This window comes from Elgaria multicarinata, chromosome 17 (genome assembly GCF_023053635.1).
Source record: "Elgaria multicarinata webbii isolate HBS135686 ecotype San Diego chromosome 17, rElgMul1.1.pri, whole genome shotgun sequence".
NCBI lineage: Eukaryota > Metazoa > Chordata > Lepidosauria > Squamata > Anguidae > Elgaria > Elgaria multicarinata.
The window spans coordinates 24,217,756-24,244,156 of NC_086187.1; the positions used below are offsets into that span (position 1 = coordinate 24,217,756).

At 41.2% G+C, this 26,401-nt stretch overlaps 1 protein-coding gene across 1 annotated transcript in view; it reads left to right on the forward strand.

Annotated features, from left to right (window-relative positions):
- The first annotated feature begins 4,451 nt into the window (after nt 1-4,451).
- GNA12 (G protein subunit alpha 12) overlaps nt 4,452-26,401 on the forward strand; it is a 29,864-nt gene continuing 7,914 nt past the window's right edge. Inside the window, exons 1-3 of the mRNA XM_063143385.1 lie at nt 4,452-4,839; nt 13,218-13,433; nt 25,951-26,001. Coding sequence (XP_062999455.1) covers nt 4,483-4,839; nt 13,218-13,433; nt 25,951-26,001 — 624 coding nt within the window. The 5' untranslated portion in view covers nt 4,452-4,482. The remainder of the gene's footprint in view (nt 4,840-13,217; nt 13,434-25,950; nt 26,002-26,401) is intronic.

Below are 26,401 nucleotides of genomic sequence, written 5' to 3' on the forward strand. Positions count from 1 at the left end.
GCAAAGGTGGTGGAGTCGGCTGCAAACCTCTCGGGGACCTTTGGCCTCCTGGTAGCAGAAGTCCCTGAAGCGCTGGCACGTTACGTCTGAGCTGGCATGCCTCCCTTCCTGGATGGCACAGGGGCTTTTTCCTTCTTCAGGGTCAACTAAGTCTTGCTCTTCCATCTCCACTGCCAATCGGATTTTAATGATCTCCTTGTTTCGTTGCCAACGTCTTTCTTGAGGCAAGGAGTTCCTGAATCTGATGTAAGTAGATCACATGTTACAAAGGCTGCAAGCCACGCCCTCTGCACATATTACACTCCCCAAGGAAAAGTAGCCTTCTGGTTAAAAGAGGCAGGCGAACACCAATTTATTGGGGGTGGGTCCTTTTACATTTCAAAATCCATTTCTGGTGCTGCAGAACCTTGCACATTTTTAAAAATCAATTTCTGAGCGGGGGGTTGTTACGTATTTTTTAAAAAATTATTATTGTTATATTTATTTATATATCCCGCCTTTTCTCCAGTACTGGGACTCAAGGCGGTTTACAAGATTAAAACACACATAAATATACATTACAAAAGTTAAAATAGAATTAAACCTACAGTAAAATTAAAAACATGTTAAAAATTTTAAAAATTGTAACAGGTTAAAAGGAAGGGGGGATCCAATACATTAACACAGGTCCAGTAAAGTTCCAAAAGCCTGCAGTATTTGCCTGCCTCCAAAACTGTAGCACAGAGGGAGCCAGCCTAGCCCCACTAGGAAGGGAGCAGCCACAGAGAAGGCCCTCTCCCGCATACCCATCAGGCGTGCCTGGTATGTTGGTGGGACTGAGAGAAAGGCCTCCCCAGAAGATCTCAGAGCACGTGAGAACACCGTCTAGCAGATAACCTGGACCTGAGCCATAGAGGGCTTTATAGGCGATAAACACCACTTCGAATTGTGCCCGGAAACTAGGATTGCCATATTCTGCATTCACAAAACCGGGACAAATTTTATTTTATATTTTCGTTTGAAATACATGTTTTTCTGGCTGAACAAAAGAACAAAAACAAAGGCAGCCATATTGACCATAAGGTTTGGGAGCAGGGTGGAATCAAAATCCATATAATGTAATACTTTTATTAAACCAACTCAAAGATCATAAAAATGTACAAGTTTTTGAGATCGTCAGAGCTCTTCATCAGGTAAGATGTGACAAAAAACAGTTTGTCAGGGCGGTGGTGGTAATATGAATGGTAGTGGGGGAGCTAACTGTTATAGTCAGGATGTTATTAATCATAAAATGATATGGAAGAGGAGGGTGTGGAGACATTCAACTTGGACTCTACTCAGTGATGTGATGGCTTCACTACCCCCAGGACTACAGGGAACAAGAAAGTAGTAGACAACTGTCAACACTCCATTTTTGAAAATATAAAATATAAAATCCACCTAGCTATTAACTTAAAACAGTCACCATCCAAAACAGTCACCTATCTTGGGAGTAAGCCCCAATGAATTTACAAGCAAGCCTGCATAAAATCAAGGTTGCCTGAATGGTATTGTGTCATATACTTTTGTGGACCTTAGAATTCTAAAGTTCCCGAAAGCTTACCCCAACATAAATCTATTAGGACACAATCCTATGCATGTTTAGACAGAAAAAAGGCCTACAACTCCCAGTTATGCCCTAGCCAGTCCTGCTGGCTGAGAGAAGCTAGGAGATGTAGGTTTATTTTTTAATCTGAACATGCACAGGATTCATTGCACCTTTTATCTTCAGAAGTACAATCTTATGCACATAAACCCTTGAGTTTAATGGGGTTTACTCCCAGAGCTGTGTAGCCTAAGGTGCCAAAAGATTCTTTGTTATTGTAATGATTAACGGGTTTATTTCTGTTATTGTTTAGCTACGGCAAACTACAGGAGGGGGGGAAAGGGAGGATGGAAACGCCTTTTAAACGTGTTAGCTTGGTGGGTTAAAAAAGGAAGCGCTGGGCAGTGGCCCACATTGCCCAGGAGTGAAGCGGAGTTGCTTCCCCTTTTCATGCTGGAAAGGAAAGGAAGGAAAGGAACCTCTCGTGCCAGCACTGAGTAATTACTGACTCTTGGAGGGACACCAGCTTTCGCTGACGTGTTCTTGGCAGGCCTTATAGCGGGGTGGTTTGCCGTTGCCTTCCCCGGCCGTTATTACCTTTCCCCCAGCTAACTGGGTACTCCTTTTACCAACCTCGGGAGGATGGAAGGCTGAGTCGACCCGAGCCGGCTGCCTGAAACCAGCTTCCTCTGGGATCGAACTCAGGCCGTGGGGAGAGTTTCAGGTGGAGAAACTGCTGATGCAGCGAGGGAGGGAGGAGCAGGAATCAGCGCACTAGCGCTTTCTGCTCTCCTCTTTCTCGCCCGGCCGGATCAGGAATCCAGGATTCTTGACCAACGGGCCAGGACGTTTCAGAATGTTTTGAAATCCATGACATTCCTGGTTTTCCAGGACATATGGCAACCTACCGGGAACAGACCAGAAGCGAGTGGAGCTGTTTTAACAGGGGAGTTGTATGTTCCCTGTAACCAGCCCCAGTCAACTGTTTCTGGTGTTGTGTGTCCTTGTAGATTTTAAAAAATAATTTAGGGGGGGGGGCATCCTTGTGAATTTTTAAAAAATCAGTTTCTTATGCTGGGAATCCTTGCATATATTTGTGGTGCTGAGATGGGTTCCTTTCCATCTTTTCCAAAATGTAGTAGTCCATAATGCTAGAATAATACCCTGATTAGGCCAACCCAAAGATCAGGAAACATGTGGAAGCATTTAAGATTTCCAGATCTCTTCAGCCTGGTTCAGACAACACTCTGGGCTTTGTGGTTAGCTTAACCATGTTCAGCTGTGGTTAATGCTAACCACATGCAGAAGGCTTGCAGACAACACTCTTAACCCTTTTGTGGTTAAGTTTTCCTTAACCACACCCTAACCACAAAGTGGTTAGTGGAGCACCTGAATTCGCCAACTGATCCCAGCAGCCCTTTCTTCTGTTATTTAGAACATCTAAAACTACCTGCTGCTTGAAGCTGTTGATCTAAACACAGTCTTAATTTCCCTCTGGTTAAAGGAGCTCGGTGGTCCACCAGGATAAGAAAACACTTCTGAGACCAATTCCCAAAACGGAGGATACAAGATTCTTCCCACACACACTTTTTGTGTGAGTTAAGGCTGTCCTTTTCTCCTGAATTGCTTTCCCCACTCTGAGCATTTGTAGGGCTTTCCCCCCACACACCCCGTGCACCTGGCGGGGGCTTGCCTGCTTGCTCATTGGCTTCCGGCAGGTCAAGCAAGCCAGTGGGAGCAGAGGAGGAGGCGCAAGAGCACCTGGAGACAAAGGTAGGGGAGGGGCCCCATGGCAGGTGTCTCCCAAAAACACCTGGGGGAAGCCCAGACGTTAGAGGGAGGGCTGCACAGCTGTCTCTTGGGCATGCTCTACCTCAGCAATCGCCAAACTGCGCCCTTCCAGAGGCGTTGGGACTACAACTCCCGGCATCCCCATCCAGCATGGGTGGCTGGGGGTGATGGGAGCTGTAGTCCAACAGCTCCGGAGGGGCGCCGCGTTGAGGAAAGCCCTGCTCTAGCTTTTCCCAAGTCTCTAACTGCGTGACGTCATTGAACGCCCGGTCCAATGAACGAAGGCATTTGCCTCCTCTCCATTCTCAGGATGGGAAAACTCCTCCCCAGCGTTCTCTTGAGGGGGCGGGGCTCCTCCTCCCTTTTTTGTGGCCCGCCCCTCCTTGAATGGAACAGACGGATATATATATTTCCCCACGTCTCTTATTGGTCCGCGGGCCTCTCCATCCCGCCCACTCACCCCGTCACTCACTCAACTCCCTGCTTCCCATCCCTCGCTTCAACCTTTACCCCGCCTCCGAGCGAATTCGCCCAATGAAATCGCAGGGACTGGCCTTCGATGACACGATCTAGCCCAATGCGTGGAGGAGGAGGAGGAGGAGGAGGAGGAGCCTGCGCCTGGCTCCGGCTCCGCCCCTTTTGTGGTGGGCGTGAGTAGCGAGAAGGAGTGAGAGACCGAACAAGAGTTGAGGGGGCGCCGCCGCGGTGCTCCTCTGTTCCGCCACTTGATTCCTGAGGGAACGTTAACGGCTAAAAAGCGGCGGTTGAGAGAGAGAGGTGGGGGGCACCTGCGCGCACACTACGCCCTTGCGCGAGGACTCTCTTTCCCGCCCTTTTGGAGGCGGGGGTGGGAAGGTGGGCAGGGAGAAGCTTTTCTGAGGGGACAGCGGAGGAGGCGCCCCTTCCCCCACCGCGGGCCGCGCCCTCCCCTCAGCAGCGCCGCCGCCGCCGAGTGAGGAGGGGAGATGGGCGGGCCCGACTCGTAGCTTCGGCGGCCGACGCGGCTGGTCGTCGTGGCCCGTCCCTCCTCCCTTCGCTGAGGCGGCGGCGGCGGCCCATGCCGGAGAGCGACCCCGGCCCTGCCTGACGGCCGCCGACGCCCCCTCCTCACCCACCCACCCACCGCCATGTCCGGGGTGGTGCGGACCCTGAGCCGCTGCCTCTTGTCGGCCGACGCGGCCTCCGGCCGAGGAGGCGCCGCCACAGCGGGGGACAGGCCAGCGCCCACGCCCGCGCCGCCCCGTGAGGGGAAAGAAGGGAGCCGCGACGCGGAGCGCGAGGCCCGGCGCCGCAGCCGCGAGATCGACGCGATGCTGGCCCGCGAGCGGCGCTCGGTGCGGCGCCTGGTCAAGATCCTGCTGCTGGGCGCCGGCGAGAGCGGCAAGTCCACCTTCCTCAAGCAGATGCGCATCATCCACGGCCGCGAGTTCGACCAGAAGGCGCTGCTGGAGTTCAGGGCCACCATCTACGAGAACATCCTCAAGGTAAGGAAGGAAGAGGCCGGGAAGCAACACCAGAGGGGAACGGGCCTGGAAGGAGCGCGTCCAAGGCTAGCCCAGCTTCAGCCCCGCGCCTTTCAATGGGTCTACTCTGAGTAAGGCTGACGGGGGGGGTCCAATCCTGTGTTACTAGGGGAGGTGGGACTGCGGGGCTCAGTAGACACGGCTCTATTTTTGGGGTGGGGGCAGCATCATTGCTTCATGAATTTCCTTCTTTTTTTTTTCCTCCTCCCTCCCAATCCCCTTTCCTTTTGTGTCATGCTTTTTAGATTGTAAGCCTGTGGGCAGGGACTGTCTTAAGAAATATCATTGTAAGCCACCTTGAGAGCCTTTTTGGCAAAAGGACAGGATAAAAGTGCTATACTTCCCTTTAAATCTTTACAATAGCCCTGTAAGTTAGGAGAGGGAAGAGGAGTTCGAGGAAAGTGGGTTGTCAGGGCCTAATAAAAGGCATATGCCGCTTTTCTTTAGTAGTCCATGCAAATCAAGGGTGGGCGACTTGTGGCCCTTCAGATGATTTGGCCCACATCATCCCTCCCTTGCCATTAGGTGTGATAGCTAAGGCTGGTGGTCTTTGCAGGTGGAAACATCTGGAGGACCACAGGTTGCCCACTGCTGATGTAAATGCTTCATATACACTGAGTTGGGTGCAGATTTAGCCATGCTTGTGAACTGCCCAGAGAGCCCTGGCTATTGGGCGGTATAGAAATGAAATAAATGAATAAATAGACCCATTGAAATCCATGGGACTGAGGTCCATTCATGAGCAACTGAAGTTCTGTTGATTTCAGTGGGCCTCCTCTAAGTGTGACTTAATCTGCTTTAAAACCATTTTGTTTATCTTCGCAAGTACTGCAAGGTTTGGAGTTTGGAAAAGAGATGGAGGGGGTAGAAATGGGATCTTCACAAGGCTTGGTAAGCATGGATTGCTGATGAGGTACCATTGGTGCTTCATGTACACAGTGAATGTTTCAGCAAGCCGGTAGAAGAGTGCTAGATCCAGGCAACAGGTGGAAAGGGGCAGGGAAAATCTTGGAAGACATGAGAGATGGGTATATAATAATAATAATAATAATAATAATAATAATAATAATAATAATAATAATAATAATAATAATCTGCCTCTCCCTCTGGATCAAGGTGGGGAACAGCACTTAATAAAATTTAATGCTTTAGTACATTGATTGTTGAGGAAAAGCAACATAAGTGTTTCATACTCTCTAATTTACTTCCTATAACACTGCAAGGTGGGAATGAGCAACTGGTGGAGTGCAGGTGGAATTCCGTATTGTTTTTAGTGGTTTGAATTGTAGCTAGAAAGGTGGGATATGAGTATTCTTAAAATAAATACATAACCTGGAGGAAAGGTATATGAACGATTAATTGGAAGTTAGGGTGACCATATGAAAAGGAGGACAGGGCTCCTGTATCTTTAACAGTTATATAGAGAAGAGAATTTCAGTAGGTGTCATTTTTATGCGTGCAGCACCTGGTGAAATTCCCTCTTCATCACAGCAGTTAAAGCTACAGGAGCCCTACCCTCTTTTGCATCTAGTCACTCTACTATAGTATAGGGCTCCTGCAGCTGAAGAGGGAATTTCACCAGGTGCTGCATACATAAAAATGACACCTGCTGAAATTCCTCTTTCTATACAACTGTTATAGATACAGGAGCCTTGTCCTCCTTTTCTTAATGCTGCTTTTCTTTTATAATCAGTGTGAAAGCTTCATATACATCCCATAAGTTCTTGCAACAGCTAAGTAAGGCAGGAGTGGGCCGAGTGTGCAACAGGTGGCACAGAGGATGGTATTAGTGTGGATAAAAAGAGATGGGCTGTCAACGGCATAATAGGTAATAATGCTAAGTAGTGTGATGTTGGCTTTTTTCCTGAGTGAGGCAACAGCAAGGTGTTAAGGACCTCTCAGATGGTGAAAATTAATACCTTTTGGCAGTGCTCCAGGAGGGAAATAGTCTGTGAAGCACATTGTGTGGACTCAGTATGTCCCTTTTTTACCTCCCCCTCCCTAGAATTTAGAACAAATGCAATTCAGCAGCATGTACTGAAATTGCAAGTCCTGAATACTCATAAAATGTGTAGTGATAAGGAAGGAGGAAAGGAATAGCACTGGAAGAACACAGAGCTGAGCAGGACATACACACCCTGCTAACTGCACAGACTTGTTTTCAAATTTTGCTCTCCAGCCCTCAGGGGTAGAAACCTGCTTTAAGACACCAGGAATCCAGATTTTCCATGCCACAAAGTATATAGTCCTAAATATTACAAGCAAATGGATTCTAGAATATTGGTTTTGGCAGCTATATTTTTCCAAAGGAGTACCAGTATTAGTTTGTTTCATAGAAAAGAGAACAGTGCCACTTTAGAAGACTTAAAAATCCATTGTAGTGTGAACTTTCTAGGCTACTTCATCAGATCTTTCTTTTTTCTACAAAAGCTCATGCCATAATTAGATGTTAGTCTTTAAGGTGTTGCAAAACTTGGTCACCACCACCACACTAGCACTTCTATGTTTGTGATAATTCTCAGAGCATACTGAATGTTATTCCTAGGAAAAAGGCATTTCATCCTGGTAATAGGGATAGAAATGTGCCTTAAAATGGCATGACTTACTGCGTAAAAGTGTATGTTGCTTCATTACTATTTTACAGGTCAATCGTAGATGTGCTCATAATCATATTATGGGCATACTGTGTTTAAAACCAAGAGGTTGCTATGAGCAACAAGGCGGATAGCAGGTGAAACTTGAGAAGGCGTGGCATAAAGAATAATTCAAAGAAGGCCAGAATGGTTTAGGCTATTAAAAGCAATATTGGATGAAGATTCAATAGTTGAAGTGGAAATAAGTGTGAAAGGAAAGGGGGTAGTTGTTAACCTGGGGTTGGTGAAGAAGGTGGTGCGTCTTGATACAGGTTTGTATTGAACTTGTTCTTACAGCAATTTATACCATTAACTATTAGTGGGATGAATTCAGGAATGTGAAGAATCTCAGATCTAGCCCTGAGTTCTTATGGGTAACGTGGAAGTTACCCATAAGAAGCTTTTCTTGTCTCAATTTGTCTCATAGAAGTCATCTTTACTTTTATTACCTTTATAATCCCACCTTTTTTCCCTCCAAGGAACCTAAAGCAGTTTACATAATCCACTTCATCCTCCTAACAATCCTGTGAGGTACTTTAGTGAGAGTCAGTGACTGGTGCAAAGTCATCTAGTGAGTTTCATGGCTGAGTAGAGACTAGAACTCGGATCTCCTTAGTCCAAATCCAGCTGTCTAACCACTTGCCCACACTGGCTCAGTATTTGTCTTCTAAGATCCTTATTTTTGGCAGTAAGAAACAATGGATAGAATGCTTTCTAAAGTTAGTGTTTCCATTGGATTTTATTCATTAGATCTTTTTAAAAATGTGAACTGGTTACGTTTATTAAGTAAGTCACAACTTTGGTCTGATTTGTGACCTCTTTCTTTGATGAAAGATAAGTATAGCATATTTTTCCAGTGCGCTTAAAACATGCCTTATTGTAAACTATTTAATAGAATTTTGAAATGTGTACCAACTTTGAGCACATATGAAACTGATCATCTATTGTTAAATTATTTAACTTCTCTTAAAAAACACCACCACTGACCATACTGCTGACAAGTCTGCTGACAAGTCTGCATTTGTCTCCCTCCAAACCATTAGTCAATATTGTCCTAAGCATTAAAGTGTGAAACCTTGGAATGAAACCAGCAAGTGTTTCAGTTAGACAAGCAGTACAGTAGCACTGAGCACCATTTAGACAAAACAGTTACCTTTAGTAACTAGTATAGGTATTGAACAGAAGATATGTTACATGCTTCGAGATTTGCGACTGGTTGCTTTTTCTGCAGTGAAAATACAGCTATGTTGGATTGAATGGCCAGTTGGCTATCTGTCATTGTCAAAGAAAATATTACATTTTCTGGTATTTACACAGATTTTATAAATGCTCCCTCTTGACAACAGCTCAGAAAAGGCTTTATAATCTTTTTGTGTTTAGAAAAGGTATTGTGTGGGGAGGAGATATGTAGCCCTGTAATAGAAGCACTACTTAAAAGTGAGTGGTGGACTGCTTTAAATCAAAGCAATTTATATCACCAAGAAAAATATACCAATTTAAATCAAGCTTATCATTTTTAAACTCTTTCTTCCTGAGCAAGCACACATTATGTCTTGTTGATTAGAATATATTGATTTGGAGCCAAATAGAGCTTTTATGTAACCTGATGGCCTTGCAGCCCACATGCTTTGTAGAATTCTATACTGTAGAATTGTGTCTGCTTAAAGAGGCAGGTACACATGCAAGTATACTAAGCAAAATCACTTAATTGAAGGCTAAGGTTTCCAAAGAAAGGTGCATAGAATTGAGGCAAGTTCCATTGAACAAAGTGGAACTTATGCATAGGGTCAGGTTGTCTCATGTCCAGAACCTTGTAGAAGAGACAGGATGGTAGTTCCAGAACAAAATAGTGTTTTCCCATCAGATTCATGTTTATGCTGTTTCGATGGTAGAGTAGAGTAATACTAATACTTTTGGAACAGAGCACATTGCAGAGCTCAAGTAACTGGACATGAAACAGAACTGCAAGGCCATTCCTTTTGGCTCATTGGATGGTCATGGGGAGATAAAGCACCTGAGATGACTTGCTAGCCTCTGGGCCCAGAATCAAGCAATACAAGTACATGAAATACTGTGGTGTATGATGACTGAAGATGTTTTCCTCCAATTCTTTATTTACAATGAAAGGCACCCTTTCATAAAAGGGTCATAAGCATAAGTCATGTTCACCCCAGAAGGGTTGGGGGATCCTCTGGATCAAATTTGGAGGGCTGCAGTGGGAAAGTCCTGTTGCACAAGTGCTGGTACCTAGTTACTTTTGAGAGGGAAATTTGTTGTAGATGGAACTTCAAAAAATAAAACTCATCTCATTTATTTTTTAAGAAATTTATTTTTTAAACCAATTTTATCCACCCTGCAAGTGACCATCTTTCCGGATTCTGAACAATTATATTAGATTATAAAACACATTCATTCAGCGCCACAGAAAAAAAATTCTTACAAATTAAGAGGAATGGGTATTGTGCAGTTTCATGGTTCTGATAGGAAACCATTATGATCTCATTCCCCAGTGTAGAGAATCTTTCAGGCAGGGGATGCCAGTGGTGTGATGGTTAGGGGTTAAAAAACCATTTGAAAGCTGCCTGAGTGTAGTGAGATTGCAATTGAATGAGTTAAAAGACCTTTAGAGTCCTGGAGCCTAAGCAGGTGAAAGGTCATAACTGGCTTGTGTGGGCTGGGATGCTACATTCATATTTTCATCCCAGTTTCAGAGGCAACTAGGAAGTGGCCAGTGGACATAGCTGGCAAAATATGGCTGAAGTATTGATAGTTACCTTGTCAGTCTGTTTTACTTCCTCATGAGTTAAATGCTTTTCTGCAAACTCGGAAAAAAGTACAGATGTAATGAAAAATATTGTTCAATTGCTAATTTCAGTTCATCTTTAATATAGTAGAGGAAGCTGCTCTGTGAGAGTAAACTTGGAATTTAATATAATAGTGTGATTCACATTTGTAAGATCTTTCATCCTGTTAACCCATTTCACCCAGAATGGAAACTTGCATAGGTGACATTGGATAGAATTTTACAAAATAGCATCAATTTAGAATTGCATTTTGTCTCTACCGTTCGCCTTTTGATTTACTCCAAAATGGAAGGCCCCAACTAATCCAGTAAATCGTAACATTGACATGGATGGGTGGGAACCAAACAATACATGGGAATGAGAGCAGGGTTTTAAATGTTTGGTTGCAATTCAGTGAAACAGAATCCTAACTGCATGACCCTGAGTTCTTCGCTTCCTTTTACTAGGTTTTAATAATTGTACTCTGTGCTTTGTACTGAAGGCATGCTCTTCGAACACTTTGTCTGAAGGATTGCATTGTATGAAGATGAAGTAATAGGCTTTCAAGACAGCTCAGTGTTTATATTAGGGAAGCTATGCTAGAAAGAGCCCAACTTGATAATAGTTACTTGAACACATTTTAATTAGCTGCCCTTGTACTGGAGACGGTACAACTCTTTTACCCAACTGAACCTAGCAGCTGTAAATCATTTAGCACAACCAGTTGTGGAGTCTTCTGTTAATATGTGGAGATTTTGATCTTTTCCTGGTAAATTTTACATTGGAACCTTATTTTAAATACTTTATCCTGAGGAAGACAATCCCTGGGATATGTTCCTTGATAATGTGAATAAATCTTGACATTGACGCTAATTGAGGTGGGGGGTGATGAAAGAACCCCGGAATAGTCAATACCACAGTGTAAGGTTGTAAACATGAAAAAACGGGTAGGGCAATTCTTATGCGGCTTTAGCAGGCACACCTACATTTCAGAAAATGTCATAATGGGTAGAGATTGCAGCTAAGGGCGTTATGATTGGGCTCCCTTTCTCTGTTTCCCAAGAGCAAGGAAGTTGAGGGAGAGCGAAAATAATAACAGTGTATGTAAAACCTGATAGAAGTCCAGTTATTATAAGAAATATGCATAGTTAAATCTTCTAATCAACTCTGTTTGTTCAAGTTTGCTTTGCACTCAAAAATGATGGCCATTTGAAGTCTGAATAAATGTGCTTAATTCAAGCCTTCTGCAGACAGAAGGAAGCTGAACAAATGTAGGTGTTAACGAATTGTACCCACACATATTGTAAAGACTGTTCTCTCTGACTAGGAAGCAACAGAAACGTTACAAGTAAAAGCATTAACTGCAGGTGCCGTGTTCGAGTCCATAGTGAAAGTTGTATTTTTCAAGGTTTCAAAATATGACAGTAAACATATCTTAACAGCTTTCATCTTAAATGTTTAAATCTTGCTTTGAAAATATTTTGTATTGCACCCCCACACAATGTGGAAGCATTGTGGAATTTGCAACAGTAGCGGTCAGTGAACTCTTTCATAGAAACAGCAGTGCTACCACCAGAACTTACTGCTGCTGGAGTTCAAAGTTACAACTCTGTGCCGGAGATTCTCTGTTCCTGCAGTCTCGGCATCCTTTTATTTTGCATTTTTGATACATGGTTAAAAACCGTGGGTTGCTTTTGGTTGTTGTAACGTACAGTCTTCTGGATCCTACTGAAGGATTTGATGCCTGATGGCTTCATGAATCATTTCCAGGGTCTTAATGAGCTGAATTTGAGTGAGCTTGAAATTTTTGTGATGAGTATCAAATGTAAAAGGCACTGTTAATAACTTCCAAGACTGAACAGGGTATCAATCCTCAGAACAAAAGAGCCTCCCAGCTCAACAAATTATCTGAAGCTATCATGCCCTATCGTATATTATTGTGACAGAATTGCAGAGTCTGTCTTTGCTGGAGGATACCAAACTAGGAAGCTTTGCAAAGCCCCACACAAGTTGTCCTAGTGTTTCTTGCCAGTTGTGCAGCAATTACTGTCTTATGGCTTGGTCTATTGTGAACAAAAATATATTGGGCATTGGATACTACTTTTCCTAGGAATAATATTGCTATATGAGCTAAATTTTATTGGGGTTAGAATTTGAGTGGTGAAAAAGAAAAAATTAGTCAAGTGACTAGTCAAATAAGATGTAAGTAATTAATATTGAGAACAATTTTAAAAAACACAGAACTCTGCTAATCACAAAACCTGCTATAAAGACTCGCTTGCCAGAGCACGATGGAGGATCTACTCCCCACAACAAAAGCTAAAGACTTAGTGGTAGTCCTGACTCCTGAGTACTTGTAAGCTCTGTTGCATTGCTATCTCCTTTTTTTAAAAAAAATTAAAAATCCTGTCAACTAATTTAATATGCCCTGTGAGCATGTGCAGAGTTCCTCATGTTTAGAGATGTTAGCAACTGAAAAATGACCAGTAGGGAAAGCTAGGACCTGTAGGCAAATTGGGAAGGGGAGGACATTGTGGGGAAGAGATGCACACAGGGGGTGTTTGTTCCCAAATGAAGAAATATGCAGGTATTACCTTGCAAAACTAGGGGTAAGGGGGAGTCACATGTACCATTGTGTCAGGTGATCCTAAGGTACAGTTAAAAAGATGGTTATTGTGTTGTTGACTCTTAAGTATTATGCACAATAATTGAATACAGCAAAGTTTTTTTTTAAAAAAGGCTTCATTGACTATTTGACCATAATCAAATAAGGGCTGGACTATTTTTTTCTGACCATAGTCAAATAAGGGCTGGGCTATTTTTTTTCTAGCATTTCATTGCTAAATTCTGTATAGTTATTACTTTGAATGTACCGGTTTTATTTTATTTCTTTATCACTAAGTAAGTTTCCTTTATTCTATAGGGCTGCAAGGTGCTAGTTGATGCACGGGACAAACTAGGCATCCCTTGGCAGTACACAGAGAATGAGAAGCATGGAATGTTTCTAATGGCCTTTGAAAACAAAGCTGGGATACCCATCGAGCCCTCAGTGTTCCAGTTGTACGTACCTGCCCTCACTGGTCTGTGGAAGGATTCTGGGATCAAGGAGGCTTTTGGCCGTCGAAGTGAATATCAGCTGGTGAGTAAATTAAATGGTGTGTTGAGCAAGTCTCTCCACAGTAATCTGAATGCTCCTTCAGTTTAAGAGCAGTCTTCTAAAATAACCTTCTGTTCATCATCCAAGCAGGCTGCTGAAGTTAAATAAATTCTGGTATAGGTAGTAGTGGACAGAAATGTGAAACAAAGTTTCAAAACTTTGAGACTACAAGCCCTGTAGTTATGAGATAGCCTGTCTTCCTGACAGGAAGCTAGTTTGGTCCTCTGTCGGCTTCCTTACAATTGCTTCTAGTTCTCTCTGACCCAGCTTGGTTTTTTATTGCATTATTTTATTTTTACACTTTTACAATTCTTAGTTTCTTAGCGTATGCTGTGAATAATCCATAGCAAGGTGTCAGTTAAGCAATAAGTAGATATTGGAGAGAGGTGGGCAAAGCTTTGAGCCTAAACTAAAGCAGTGTTACAGCTGCCCTGGCTGTACCTCTATAAAGTAAGCACAATTTTGTAACCCATTTGTGATGAAAGTAGGCTAGATTATTTCTGCTACTTTCCATTTTAATCTCCAAACTCCAACCAGCAAGACAGCGGATAAGGATTTAATTGTAACACCTAGTATTGGTTTGACTTTGTTCAAATGTGGGCGGAGTTACTGTGTAGGAGTCTTATCTAGGTTACGGGGGTATTTTTTTGGCTATGCAAATCACCAAATTAGAAATGTATGTAGAAAGTAGTTGCCAGAGTAATGAATTTGACTTGAAGGCAAGCTTTGACTATCTAAAAGTAAAGATGTAGCATATAGATTATTTAATGGAGTGTAATGTGAGTAATTTGATATTTGTTTGCAGCATGAAGCTTATGGTAGTTGACTATAGTTTAATAAAAACAACATCACTAGCAACCAAGAGGTTGTTGTGTCTAGGCAATTGTTCATGCTACTTTGCACCCAATGCATTAAAGTTGTAACTCTGAACCTTTGCCTGGAGCTTGAGCTTTTTAGCACTTTGTGGGTGGATTCTATAATAGTAGCATTTTCTCTCCTTTCCTCTTTCTCCCCTAAAACACACTAACCAGCTTCCTCCCATCTGGGTCTCCTGGTAAGTCCTGCTGGCTCTTTTATGCAAACAAGTCTTTGTGTGACAAAAGCTTCATTGTGTACGTTGGCTACGTTGTCAGGTCCTTTTGGGGGGTGGGGGTTAGCTACAGAATAAGAAATCTTTGTAATCGGTATGAGACTCTCCAGCCCTCATATTTTTCTGTCTATGTGTTTGAAAGGAATATATTGCATATAAGTCCTACTTTTGGGGGCTGCTTCTGTGACAACCCAAACTGTAGAGAGTACTTGATAGGCAGACTATGCATGGTATTTTGAGTGGGGATATTTCCTTTCCCATATTGTTGCCAGAATAATCTTGTAATACTTAGCACAGTGATTCTTCTGGGTTATACAACACCCCAGGGTGATAGACAGATCTTGGTCCTACTTGTGGTTTTCCCTTGGGTAGTTGGTTGGCCACTGTGTGAACAGAACGCTGGACTAGGTGGACCATTGATCTGATCCAACATAGGTCTTCTTACATTCTTACGCTTGGAGCAAAAATCAACAAAAACAATAATAGCCCATCCATTTGACATGAAACTAAATATGTGTGATAAGCTTCCAGAAAGAAAACTCCCATCAGTCCCAGCTAGCATGACCAATGGTCAAGAATGCTGGGAGTTGAAATCCAAAACATCCGGAGGGCATCAGGTTGGGGAAGGCTGTATTAGGGAGTTGTCTGAAGGCCAATAAGCACAAGGGTCTCTTTTAATGTATTCCTGAGATCAATGTATCATATGCATATAGCTCATTCTCTTCACATTTTTAATGCAGTAGTTAGGGCAGGGCAAATATTTATTGCAAAATCTTAAACTTTGAAATTCCAGCTTTTCTTGGGAAGGGATTACACAATGTTTTATCTAGCATACCACTTTATTATGTACTTGACTATGGCATGCATAAGGCTGGAAAGATTAGTAGTCTTGAATATGGAGTGGCAAGTCAACAGTACGAAGTCTTATTTACTGTGTACAGCTGTAATGAAATCTGTTCTACATTTGGGCTGATAGTTGTCCCAGAATATACATATGGAGCAGTGTAGAGTAATTGTAACAATACACTGCAAATATGTAGAAATACCTGTCACTGGGAAAGAACAGTGGATGAGGGCTGTTGCACTTATGTCCAGCGTATGGACTTCCCATAAGAAGCTGGTCACTGTGGGACACAGGGTGCTGGGTTAGATAGACCTTTGTGTCTGATTCAGCAGGGCTGCTGCGCTTAACCTGTGACATCAAATAAATTGGACCATTTTTGTGGTTTAGCCTGTGTTTGCCAAAATGTAACCTTTCAATTTAAATGTTTTCATATAGCTTCAGAAATATGAAACTTAGGTTGCAATCCTATACTCACTCACCTGGGAGTAAGTCTCATTGAACTCAACAGGGTTTACTTCAAACTAGACCTGTCTAGGATTGCATTGTTAAAATTGTTCAGTGCTGCCTGCGTATGACCTAAACTGCAGGCAGACATTCAACGTGCTTCAGATATTGGATTACTTAGCTGTTGCTTACTCCTTACAAACTTAAGCGAATGCTTGAAAGAGGTAAAATGTTCCTGGGATCATATATTCGGGGAGAGCGGGGGATGTTACAATGACCCATGGTTTCTTTATGTCAGGGCTGTCTGTTCATCACCCTGTCACAAATAGAGCCCCAAGAATGCTCTCCATTCAGCAATTAAAGCTCAAAGTTTATGCCTATGGTTTTCTGATGGTTGGTAAAATTTAGTGTAGTAATTTCCATTAATAATGATCTTGATCATCCATGCAGATGGTCAAGGAGGCTATTTATGTTGCCAGGCAGTGCAACCTAAGGTGTCTGCCATCAGTAGAGACACTCTAACCTCTTCAAAATAGTAATGCTTAAGCTATCCCATGGTTAGTGCATATAACCCAGCTTCAGACTTTCAGGAATCTCCAGACATCCATAGCTAGTGCACTTTCTCTAATGTTGAACTAGTTGGAAGGGAAGAGGATCAGTTATATTATTCTGAGAAGGAGCAGATGGCCTCTTTCCTGTTCATCACCAACAGAAGGAAAGGAAATTAAGTGCCAAAAAGTAAAGGAGAAAAAGGCAAAACCTCAAACGGATGCTCAGAAAACAAATTTAGTGTGGTGTATAATATGTCTAACACATTATAAATGGAGGTCTTTAGAAGCAAGAAATCGTACTCTGCTGTTGTATAACAGCAATTCACATAGATCAGTTCTGTTTAGCAGAGTCTTGCTGAGAATTGCCTGCATGGAGGAAAGGAAGGGTCCTCCCTCTCTGTCATTTAGATCCTGCAACTCTGCATGCAATTTTGCTTGTATATCAATCCTATTGGTTTCAGTTGAAACCAACACATTGAACAAATCCTTTCCTAAATGTGGACCACTTTGTGTTGATGAAAAGTAGTTTTCCAAGAATGTTGTTTAATACTATGGCTGTAACTTAAAACATTTCACAATCTTACCTTACCTTTTGAGATTTAAATGATGTACTTAAGGATTTAGTGGCAGCTACGCTTGGAAACAAGTCTGTCCATTCCAATCAGGAAATGTTGGCAGATGATGTGAGAAGTATGAGAGGAAACCGCAGATCAAACTCTTGCTAAGCCAGTACCAAACATTGGTAAAATCACTAGCGTAACCTGTTCTTTTTTCTATCTGGCAAGGAAAAGGCTCTCTGTGCAGATAAAACTCAGTCCAATGGGAAGTTCTTGGCCTTTGATGAAACAACTTATGCATGACTAGGCAGGAATTCAGTCTGAAAACTTCAACAAATCTGTAATTGTGAAGTAGCCAGTTTGTAGATTGCTTGAGAAATATAAGAAACAGAAAAGATTCTTGAATAGGCAATGTCAACCTTGTCAACAATAAAAAGAGGGCACATTGGTACAAGTGGCAGAGTCTGTACCAAAACCCTGAACTATTTAATCAGCAGTAATGGCTTTTAACTGTCAAAAGCATCTGAATATAATGCTAGGTAAATATTTTATACTGCTCACAATTCAAGGCATCATAGTTACACTCCAACTATCCCCGCAGCTAGCATCTGTCTTTGGTGTTTTTTTCTTGTATTTCCTGCATGTTTACAATTCTTAAATGTATATTTTCTCTTTCTTCCAAGGAGCTCAAGGTGTATATGTATTTCTCTGTCCCTCCCCAATTTTCTCCTAATAACAACCCTGTGAGGTAGGTTAGTCACAGAGAAACTATGAATTAATTGGTGTCTGACAGACTGTCATCAGGCATGGGAAGGGATATGGAATGAATTTGATAAAGAAATAAAATGCCTTGTTCAATGCATTCCTTGTATTTTGCTTCTACCTCAAGTTTGTACCTGGAAATGCTGGAGATTGAACCTGGGACCTGCTGCATGCAAATCATCTCCTCTACTGAGCCACAGCCCTTCCATCGAGTCCAACCCCTCTTGCACTGAGCAGGGGGTTGGACTTGATGGCTTTATAGGCCCCTTCCAACTCTACTATTCTTTGAGTCTATGTGTGTGACCCCAAGTGACACAAAAATATGAATGCTTAGACACCAGGATTAGATGTAGAGGTCCTCAGACAGCCAAAATTTCCCCCTGCTTTTAAGTCCCCAACTTCTAACTTCAAATTCTCCTGTTGATAGGATATCTAGTCACCAAACCATGAAAAACCTCTTGTCTAGACACTGAAGAGAGGCTGTCTAGGCTGACAATAGATGGGCCACTGATTTGAGTCAGTACACTGTAATTCTTCATTCAGGCTTGTGCACGGAAAAAGCTTTATATGAAACATATCAGTTGTATGTTTCACAACTTAAGGTCTACTGTCCTGAAGCCCTCATTCTTTCACTTAGACCATACCCTTTGTATAAGGAAGATGGGTTGTTCATCATTCCCATGTTTTTAGCTGTATTTAAAGAAAAGACTATGTGAAGCAACTGTGTAATTGGCTTTACTATTTACTTTAGTGTGTGTGTGTCCAAAAAAAAAAAAAACCTTCCAGAAACATCTTTCAAGGTGTTCTCTTGAGAAGGTGGAAAACATTGCTTTGAGTAGTAATTTACTGACACCTTTCAAATGTCTTCTCTGTTTGCAACATTGATTTCTGCAATTTAGACTGTGGCTGATTTGTCCTTCATTTGGCTCAGCTCCTGAACAAACTGTTGGTATGTGTCCAGCAAGGGTAACTTGCCCTACCGCATCACCAAAAGAAGCTGCTTAACTGAGCTCCGTTTATTCATTTAAGTCTGGCAAATAAGCTTAGAAAGCTTCTAGCAGGAAAGAAATGGCATATAATAGGTTGCCTTATGCAACATGTTTTGTCTTGGATTCCTAATACTTTGGATCCCTCTCCAGTAACACCATTCGTTCAGCAGAAAGAATGCTGCAGTCTTGGATGCTAATGTTTTGCCATTTTTCAGTGCCATTTTAAGGGACATCTGAGTTGTGGTGTTATTTATTTATTTATTTATTTAAGGATTTTTATGCCGCCATTCAGCCAAAAAAGGCTCTCATGGCGGCTTACAAAAGTATTTCTTGACAGTTATCTGGCCAAAGGAAGTGAGGCAGGTGGCTACTAGGAGGAGGGCTTTCTCCGCTGTGGCACCCTGGCTGTGGAATGTGCTCCCCAGAGAGGTCCGCCTGGCGCCTACACTGTACTCCTTTCGTCACCCGCTGAAGACCTTTTTATTCTCTCAGTATTTTAACACTTAATTTTAACTTAAATTTAAATTTTACTGTTCTAATTCTGTATTTTAATCTTATATCAATTTCTGCTGCGTGGTTTTTATCCTGGTTGTGCTTTTTATACTGTATTTTGTATTTGCGTTTTTAACCTGTTGGTTGTTTTATTATGGTTTCAGTTTTTGTGAACCGCCCAGACAGCTTCGGCTATTGGGCGGTATAAAAATGTAATAAATAAATATATTGAGGAGATGTAACTATTTCCTATTGCAAGTCATTATGCTACAAAAAAAGTGTAGCCTTTAAGCCTGTGAGCAGAACATTGCAACTGTCATCTAAGAATTGGGGCCTGTTACCACCCTAGAAAGTTTATAAACATTATTAAATAAGTGTTCTAAATTAACCCCTTTTCTTGGTAATTTAAATCAATCCACCATGTCCACATTCATTGGATGAGAATAGTGGGGCCACTTGATGCTTTATCAGGTGTGCCAATTATTACAAATAGTACATTTTTACAATTTCAAAGAAAGGCTAGTGGGACTAACATGGCTATGCGTGCACATCTCTTTAAGAAGCCCAGTAGTCTCAGAGTAATTGTAGTGTTGTGGAGGGCTAGAAGATAAAATCTTCAGCCCAGTGAGGAAACGGTTTTGACTTGCTAGAGAAATGTGAGGAATTTGCTAGCATCTGGATAGTCAGATTCCACTTACCCTTAAAAATTCAAACCTCAGTAGTCACTAAAGGGTATTAGTTGCTATTTCAAATACTAAACTGAAAGATGCTCTTGATGTTAGTTTTATATCCTGCTGCCTTCTAAGTCAATTCACAAAGTGAACTATTTAATAAGTACTGTTCTGGTGAGTCACCTTCAATCTCTACTGCTGTTTAGAGGTATATGATTATAAAACAAATTTCTAATACTGATATGTTGTGATAGTGAATCACTATAGAATTGAGAGAGGGCTAAATGCCAAGACCTTGTTGGTATGTTTCTTCAGATTAACATAAACTAAGCAGTGTTTTAGGCCAAGCTTGCTGCACGATTATGCTCCCTTGCAGTGCTTAGCTCGGTCTGTTAAGAAATGAAAGACATGTTAATGAAATATGTCTGCAAAACTAGAGACCACCCTATTGAGAAGTTTCATTTACTGAAAATGATTGCTTTGTTATCTTGGTTCACATCTTGTTTGCTGAGATGGATGCAAAAGGGGCAAAAAAGAAAAAGAAAATCCTTAGCCCCATTGTCATTTTGAAAATGCCATATGCCACTCTTTGGTGAAGGAGCATAGAATCAGGAAGGATCTGAAGCTGTGGCCCTACATATTGGGCTGATTAGAAATGTAATAAAAAATAAAAAACTGATTTTATTGTATATAGCTAGCTATGAATACAACAACAAATCCAAGAATTGAATACTGTTTCGGAGCTACTAGAAATAGTGTCGTGGTTACTCTTTTGTGCACTGGAGGCAAAATCTAAAGCTTTTTACAATTAGTTATTCTAAGGCTTTGCTATCTTGCATTGTACTGAAGAACTTGTACCATTAACTTGGAAGGAAAAGCTCTAGTGTAGAGGACTAGGTGAAAGCTCATCGCCTTCTGAGAATAGGGCTATTGTAGTCTCTAGCTGCAATCCTAGACTAACATATTGCCAATTCACTATCAGTGTGATATGTGAAGTTCAGTATCTAACTCATGGGGGTATTGCATGGCTTAGTTGCAAAGCATACTAGGACCTTTTTTTTTTAAGGCAATACTTGTATCTCAGTTCATGATGTCAGAGGCAGAAGAGCAACTTGTTTACTGCTCTCTTAACTTTGACTTGTACTGGTCTGGTTCTGTTTCCATTTCATTGCAAGTGCTCTTGCAATACCTATCCATGAATATACAGTTGTCAAAATGTGGGTTAGTATGTGACAAGGCACTGTTGTGGATTAAACAAGTTCACATTCCTTAAGCTGCATAATCAGCCATTTGTGAATTTAGTTACAGTTGTGGTAGAGAGAGAAATACATATATGTACTTACCTTTTATGTATTTATTTATTTAAAACATTTGTATCTCGCCCTATATCACTAGGATCTCAGGGTGGCGTACATGCTGTTCACCCTTGAAATCTATTAATTATTTTTAGATCTCAATTATTTATTCAATCCAGTGCAAGCCCCTCAAGCCCTGGAAGTTGCCACCCCTACTGGAAGAGATGCTTTCAAGTTCACATCTTTTCATTTTTGTACAGAAGTTTCTAAATTGTAGTTTCACTAAAATAAGCATGTGCAAGAACTAACACTGAGCCGAAGCCATTTAACACCTATGCAGTATGCTGTGTTAACTTCTAGCAAGTGCTAATACTGTGAATCTTTGATGAAGCTAATGTGTAAGAGTGATGCTATATTTGCTTAACCCTTCACTTGCTGATTAGTAAGGATTCCCAAGATTCAAGCATATGTTCTTGAATAGCATATGTAATATGAGGCATGCTTTTGTGAAGGTGAATCCCCTGACCTGTGAGAAAAGCAACATTTGTTTGTTTGGGGAATTGTCAGAGCTCCCCCTACTCCAAAAAAAAAAAAAAAAAGAATCTTGTTAGCCTACATAGTTGTGAAAAGACTCTTACTGTAGCATTAGAAGGACAAATCCTTATCCATTTGATGGACAGAGGATCTTACTGTTCTTTCCACACTTGAACATTTGGACATCTGTGTTGTATATACCCACACATGTACACATCTCGGTGTGTTCTAGATGTGTACATGTGTGGGCATATGCAACAGATGTACACATCTAGGAACGCACCATGGTTGTTGAAACTGCAGCAGGAGCATGCATGCGTGTTGGTTCGTGCCCATATGCCTGCCTATCCCCACAGCTATAAACAATCTAGAGACTTCAAACTCTGATTTATATGTCCCCCAACAACCCAGAATTCGAAGTTTGAATGTCACAATAAACAACCGAATGGCAAGGTGTAGTACCTGCATCAGGAGTGGGTGGGTTCGTGGGAACCGATGCACATGCTTGCGCCTGCTGCATTTTCAACAACTGCATGAACCAGGTGATAGTTACCTATTCTGAGTTTTTGGAAGGAGATTAAATCAGAAAATTGCTTGACCATAATGGTAGATGCTCATATTGAAAAATGGAATAGTTTGAAGATTTCAACCAGTTTTCTCTTAAATTACAAAATATTGAACCTGTTCTTCCTATACGAGCTGAGTACTTCCAGGAGTTGTACTATGCCTTGGCTTAGAGCAAAAGTCAAAGTAGACTTAAATGTATCAGCACCTTGGGCAACTTCTGGGATGGACTTCTAATGTACACATTTGCTCAGAAGAAATATAGTGACAGTAACTCTTATAGTCTGGCTTTCATAAGTCATACAACTTTGAGTAACTGGCGAAATGGAGAACAGACTTTACAGGTTTTCTGTTCTCAAATATTCTTGGGGCTTCTGAACTCTGCTGTACCAGAGTGGCTGGTGTTTTTTCTTTGTTGCACTTATGGAAGAGATAACATTGGAAATTTAGACTTCAATGATCCCTTGTTTCCTCTAGATAATGTAAGTGGCATGTTCTAGTCTTTGTATGATGGCATGCTGACATATGAATATCAACTTAGAAACATCATTGCATAGGCCTCTCATTCTAGATTAAGAAAAGACCTGAACTGTTAATATGCCATGAGAGCAACCCTGTCCATTCAAAACTAGATTTATGGCTCTTATATACCCCTATCCCTACTGTGGTTGTTTAGTAAAACTACTTGGGCAGCTTGTGTTTCTTAACGTATGTGATCTGCCAAAAATGGAGCCCATTTTTATAGTTGCATTCTCTCTTTGTAGAATAAACTTATTCTCAGTAACTGTGTACATTCTGGCTTTACTTCTCTAATCAGTACAGAAAAAAATCAGTTAAATCATTTTAAGTGTTTTTCCCCCCCAAACTCCTGGCCTGAATTTAACCTTAAACAGTCTGGGCTAAATTTAACACTGAGCTACACAGAAGCATAATCAGGAAGATAACACTAATCCTGTATCCTGGGACAAACAAAAGAAAATGGCAAATATAGACTGATCTAGTTTCTGATATTAGTTGATACATTAGTTTTCCTGAGGTAGTGGGGAATATGATGGAGGTTTTTAGCTACTTGGAGAAAAATACCAGAATTGTTATCGCATTAAAAAAAAAAAGCCCCAGCATTTTTAACACCAGTGTTTCTCTTACAAGTTGTCTATTTGGGTGCTTCTGCATTATTCTCTTGTCAGCTTTTCATGGTGGCTGTTCCAAAAGTCTAATGCATTAAGCAAGGCCTTTGGTTTCTTTGAAGTATAACAAATGAAGATGACACAAGTGTCTTCATAGATTGCATTTAAAGACAAGTCTATGGAGAAGCTCCACAGGTCAGTCAAAAGCTAATAAGAACCTCTGTGGGGTTGGTCAGAAATACACAAATAACAAGATATGAAGCTTGGAGTAATGCTGAAATATAGAGCCTGGCTTATTTCTGGCCTGCTGTTCATAGTTCTGGATTCTCCAATTCCCAGATATGGAATGACTCATTGCTGTTGCTTAACAATGGGAACTGCACCTCCTATGTGGTCCCAGTTGACAAAACTGACTCAGAGGATATACAGCATTAGCAAGGAGATGTACAGTGTTAAAATGAATCAGTCGTGTTTTTGTGTTAACCCTTTTGGTTGGAAGAATAGAGATATTAATGAGAACATAATCTTGTATACAGAAAAATAAACTTGCTTTTGGGAGCTGAGCAACTTTATTTTTTTCAAGCAGAATAATAAAAAATGTATCTTTCAGCATTTTTAAAGATGGCTAAACTAGGGCAAGAGCATTTGAGAATTCTTTTCCATCTGGTCAACATTCGTTGCTACTATTTGCTTAGGGCCAGAAACAGATAAGACTTAATTACAAGAGGGTGAGCAAACTATCTGGATGTTTCAAATATGAAACATAAGTAATTGCGATGTAACTCTACTGAATTTGGGGTTGTATTGGAATTTGTGAATTATGGCTGTCCATAAGTCTGGTTCTCTGGTGTATGTGTACTATTAACTGGCATAAGCTGCTAATTTCCACAATGGATGGACAACATGAGTAGCCCTAGATATTGGGATATATCCTCAACAGTTCTCCAGCACTGTGTACTCTTCTCTCCATTTTGTGTTTGAAGATTGTAAGATGAGTGTGTTGCAGTTGCTAAGACTGTGGTAATACAGAATCCAAGTGTTCCCAATCAGCAAACTTCAACATGCCATCTCTGCTCTTACTCCTGTATGGCTGCTTCAGAGTCATTTGGAAGATATTCCTCCTAGGACCCATTTCTGGACATGAAGGGATTGGGATTTTCATGTGAAGACTACCTTCTCTAGATGAGAAATGAATCAACTTGAACGACACTCCTCTCCTGTCAGCTTACCTGTTTGTGTACTGTTTCCACATGATAAGCTAACCAATTCAGAGGTGATCAGTGAGATGATATTGCTTTAAAACCATTCTTATAAAACAGGAGGTTTTTTTCCCTTTAAGTGAAAAAAAAACCTTACTCAGATAGTGATGAAGCAAATAACCTTGTGCCATCAAATTGCACATCCCAAACCTATTGGGTTGTGATTTACTTGAAGCCCCTTCTTCTGGCACTAAGCTATTTTATTTCCTCAGCTTGCTAAGCAAGCTCTGCCCCCCAAAATGGCTGCATGTCTGTCAGACCCTGAAAGGACCATGAACTGCTCTGTAAATGAGCCATTGTTGGCTGCAGCAAAGTAGTGTAAATACCTCATAGAGGAGTGTCACATCAAGGGCATTATTCAGTACAGTGCCATGTGTTGTGCTATAATAAACTCATGCACATCAGCATATATGTTATTGCTGAAGTATAGCTGTGTATAGAGTTCTTAGTCTTAAATCTGAATTGAGATGCTAATTGTTTTGTGTAGTACATACAGAAGACTTTCCAGATATTTGTAGGCTGTTTAAAAGTTTGAACTTCTCATTTCACTAACTGCCACCAAGGATAATGGGGGGCATAAAAGATTGACATGTGTTTATGAGGTGAAAAAAATCCAGTTTGGAGGAAACAACTGCAATCCTCCCCTTTCTCACAAAATACTGATAAGAACTGTTGGTTTCAATAGTTTCAATGGAGCATTCAATGTGTGCTGAAATATGTTCCATTAACATCATAGCTGGATTGTTCCCATTATCTGTTTTTTAAAAAACTTATAGTTCTAAAGTTTTCTTGTAACTATTAGGTGCTGGCTTAAAAACTCTGCAGTAGGGATTGCGAGTCACCTGAAAAGTAATGTAAAGAAAGGGATCACATTTGCAGTAAATGTGGCTTGTGGTGTTGCTTCCCTGTATGTTGAGTTGCTAAACTATTAGATGAAGCAAATACATACATAGCGCCATTTCAAGTAACCTATAAATTCTGAACCCTTGATTCTTGTAAGTGGCAACTCTAAATAATCTAGTTTCCTCTGCTATTTACACACCTTTGAAATTCAGTAGAGTTTCAACTGCATAATCTGACATATCTCTACTTTTGTAGCTTTTTTAATTGTCTTCCAATTTGATTAGCAATGTACTGCACAGATTGTTATGGAATCGCATCACCCTCTTTTGCAACTGCTGCAAAAGCTGTTTGTAGTTCAGAACTGCAGCTGCTTAGTCTGGTAACAAAGATCGGCATGGTGTGACAAAGCATATATATGGTTTTGTAACCCTCATCCAGGAATAACATTAAGCCACAAATATCCTCTTCTCTCAACAGGGCGAATCAGTGAAATATTTCCTGGATAATCTGGACCGGATTGGCCAATTGGTGAGACTTACTGCTTCTCTGCCCTCACCCTAGCCCATGACTTTTATGTACTGTACCTTTTTATATGCTTTGTCTGATACACTGAAATCATATGACTATGAAGAGATCCAGATATTGATCTTGAGAGTCATTAAGATGCTAAAAAAGTGATAGGATTTAATGTTCGTACAAATGTAGAATATCCAGAACTAGAAACTCCAAGCAGAATTACTGTCTGCTTACTATCTTCCACCACTGTCCTATAACTGTTACCAGTTCCTGTTGCTCTGAAGAGAAAAGCAGCTGGTCTTCAATGCAAAAAGTTTTTTTAAAAAATCAAAACATAGTACATAAAGTGGTTAATGCCCATATTGAAAGCATTAAGATAAAAAGGATGTTTGTGTGACAGAGTAGGCAATAT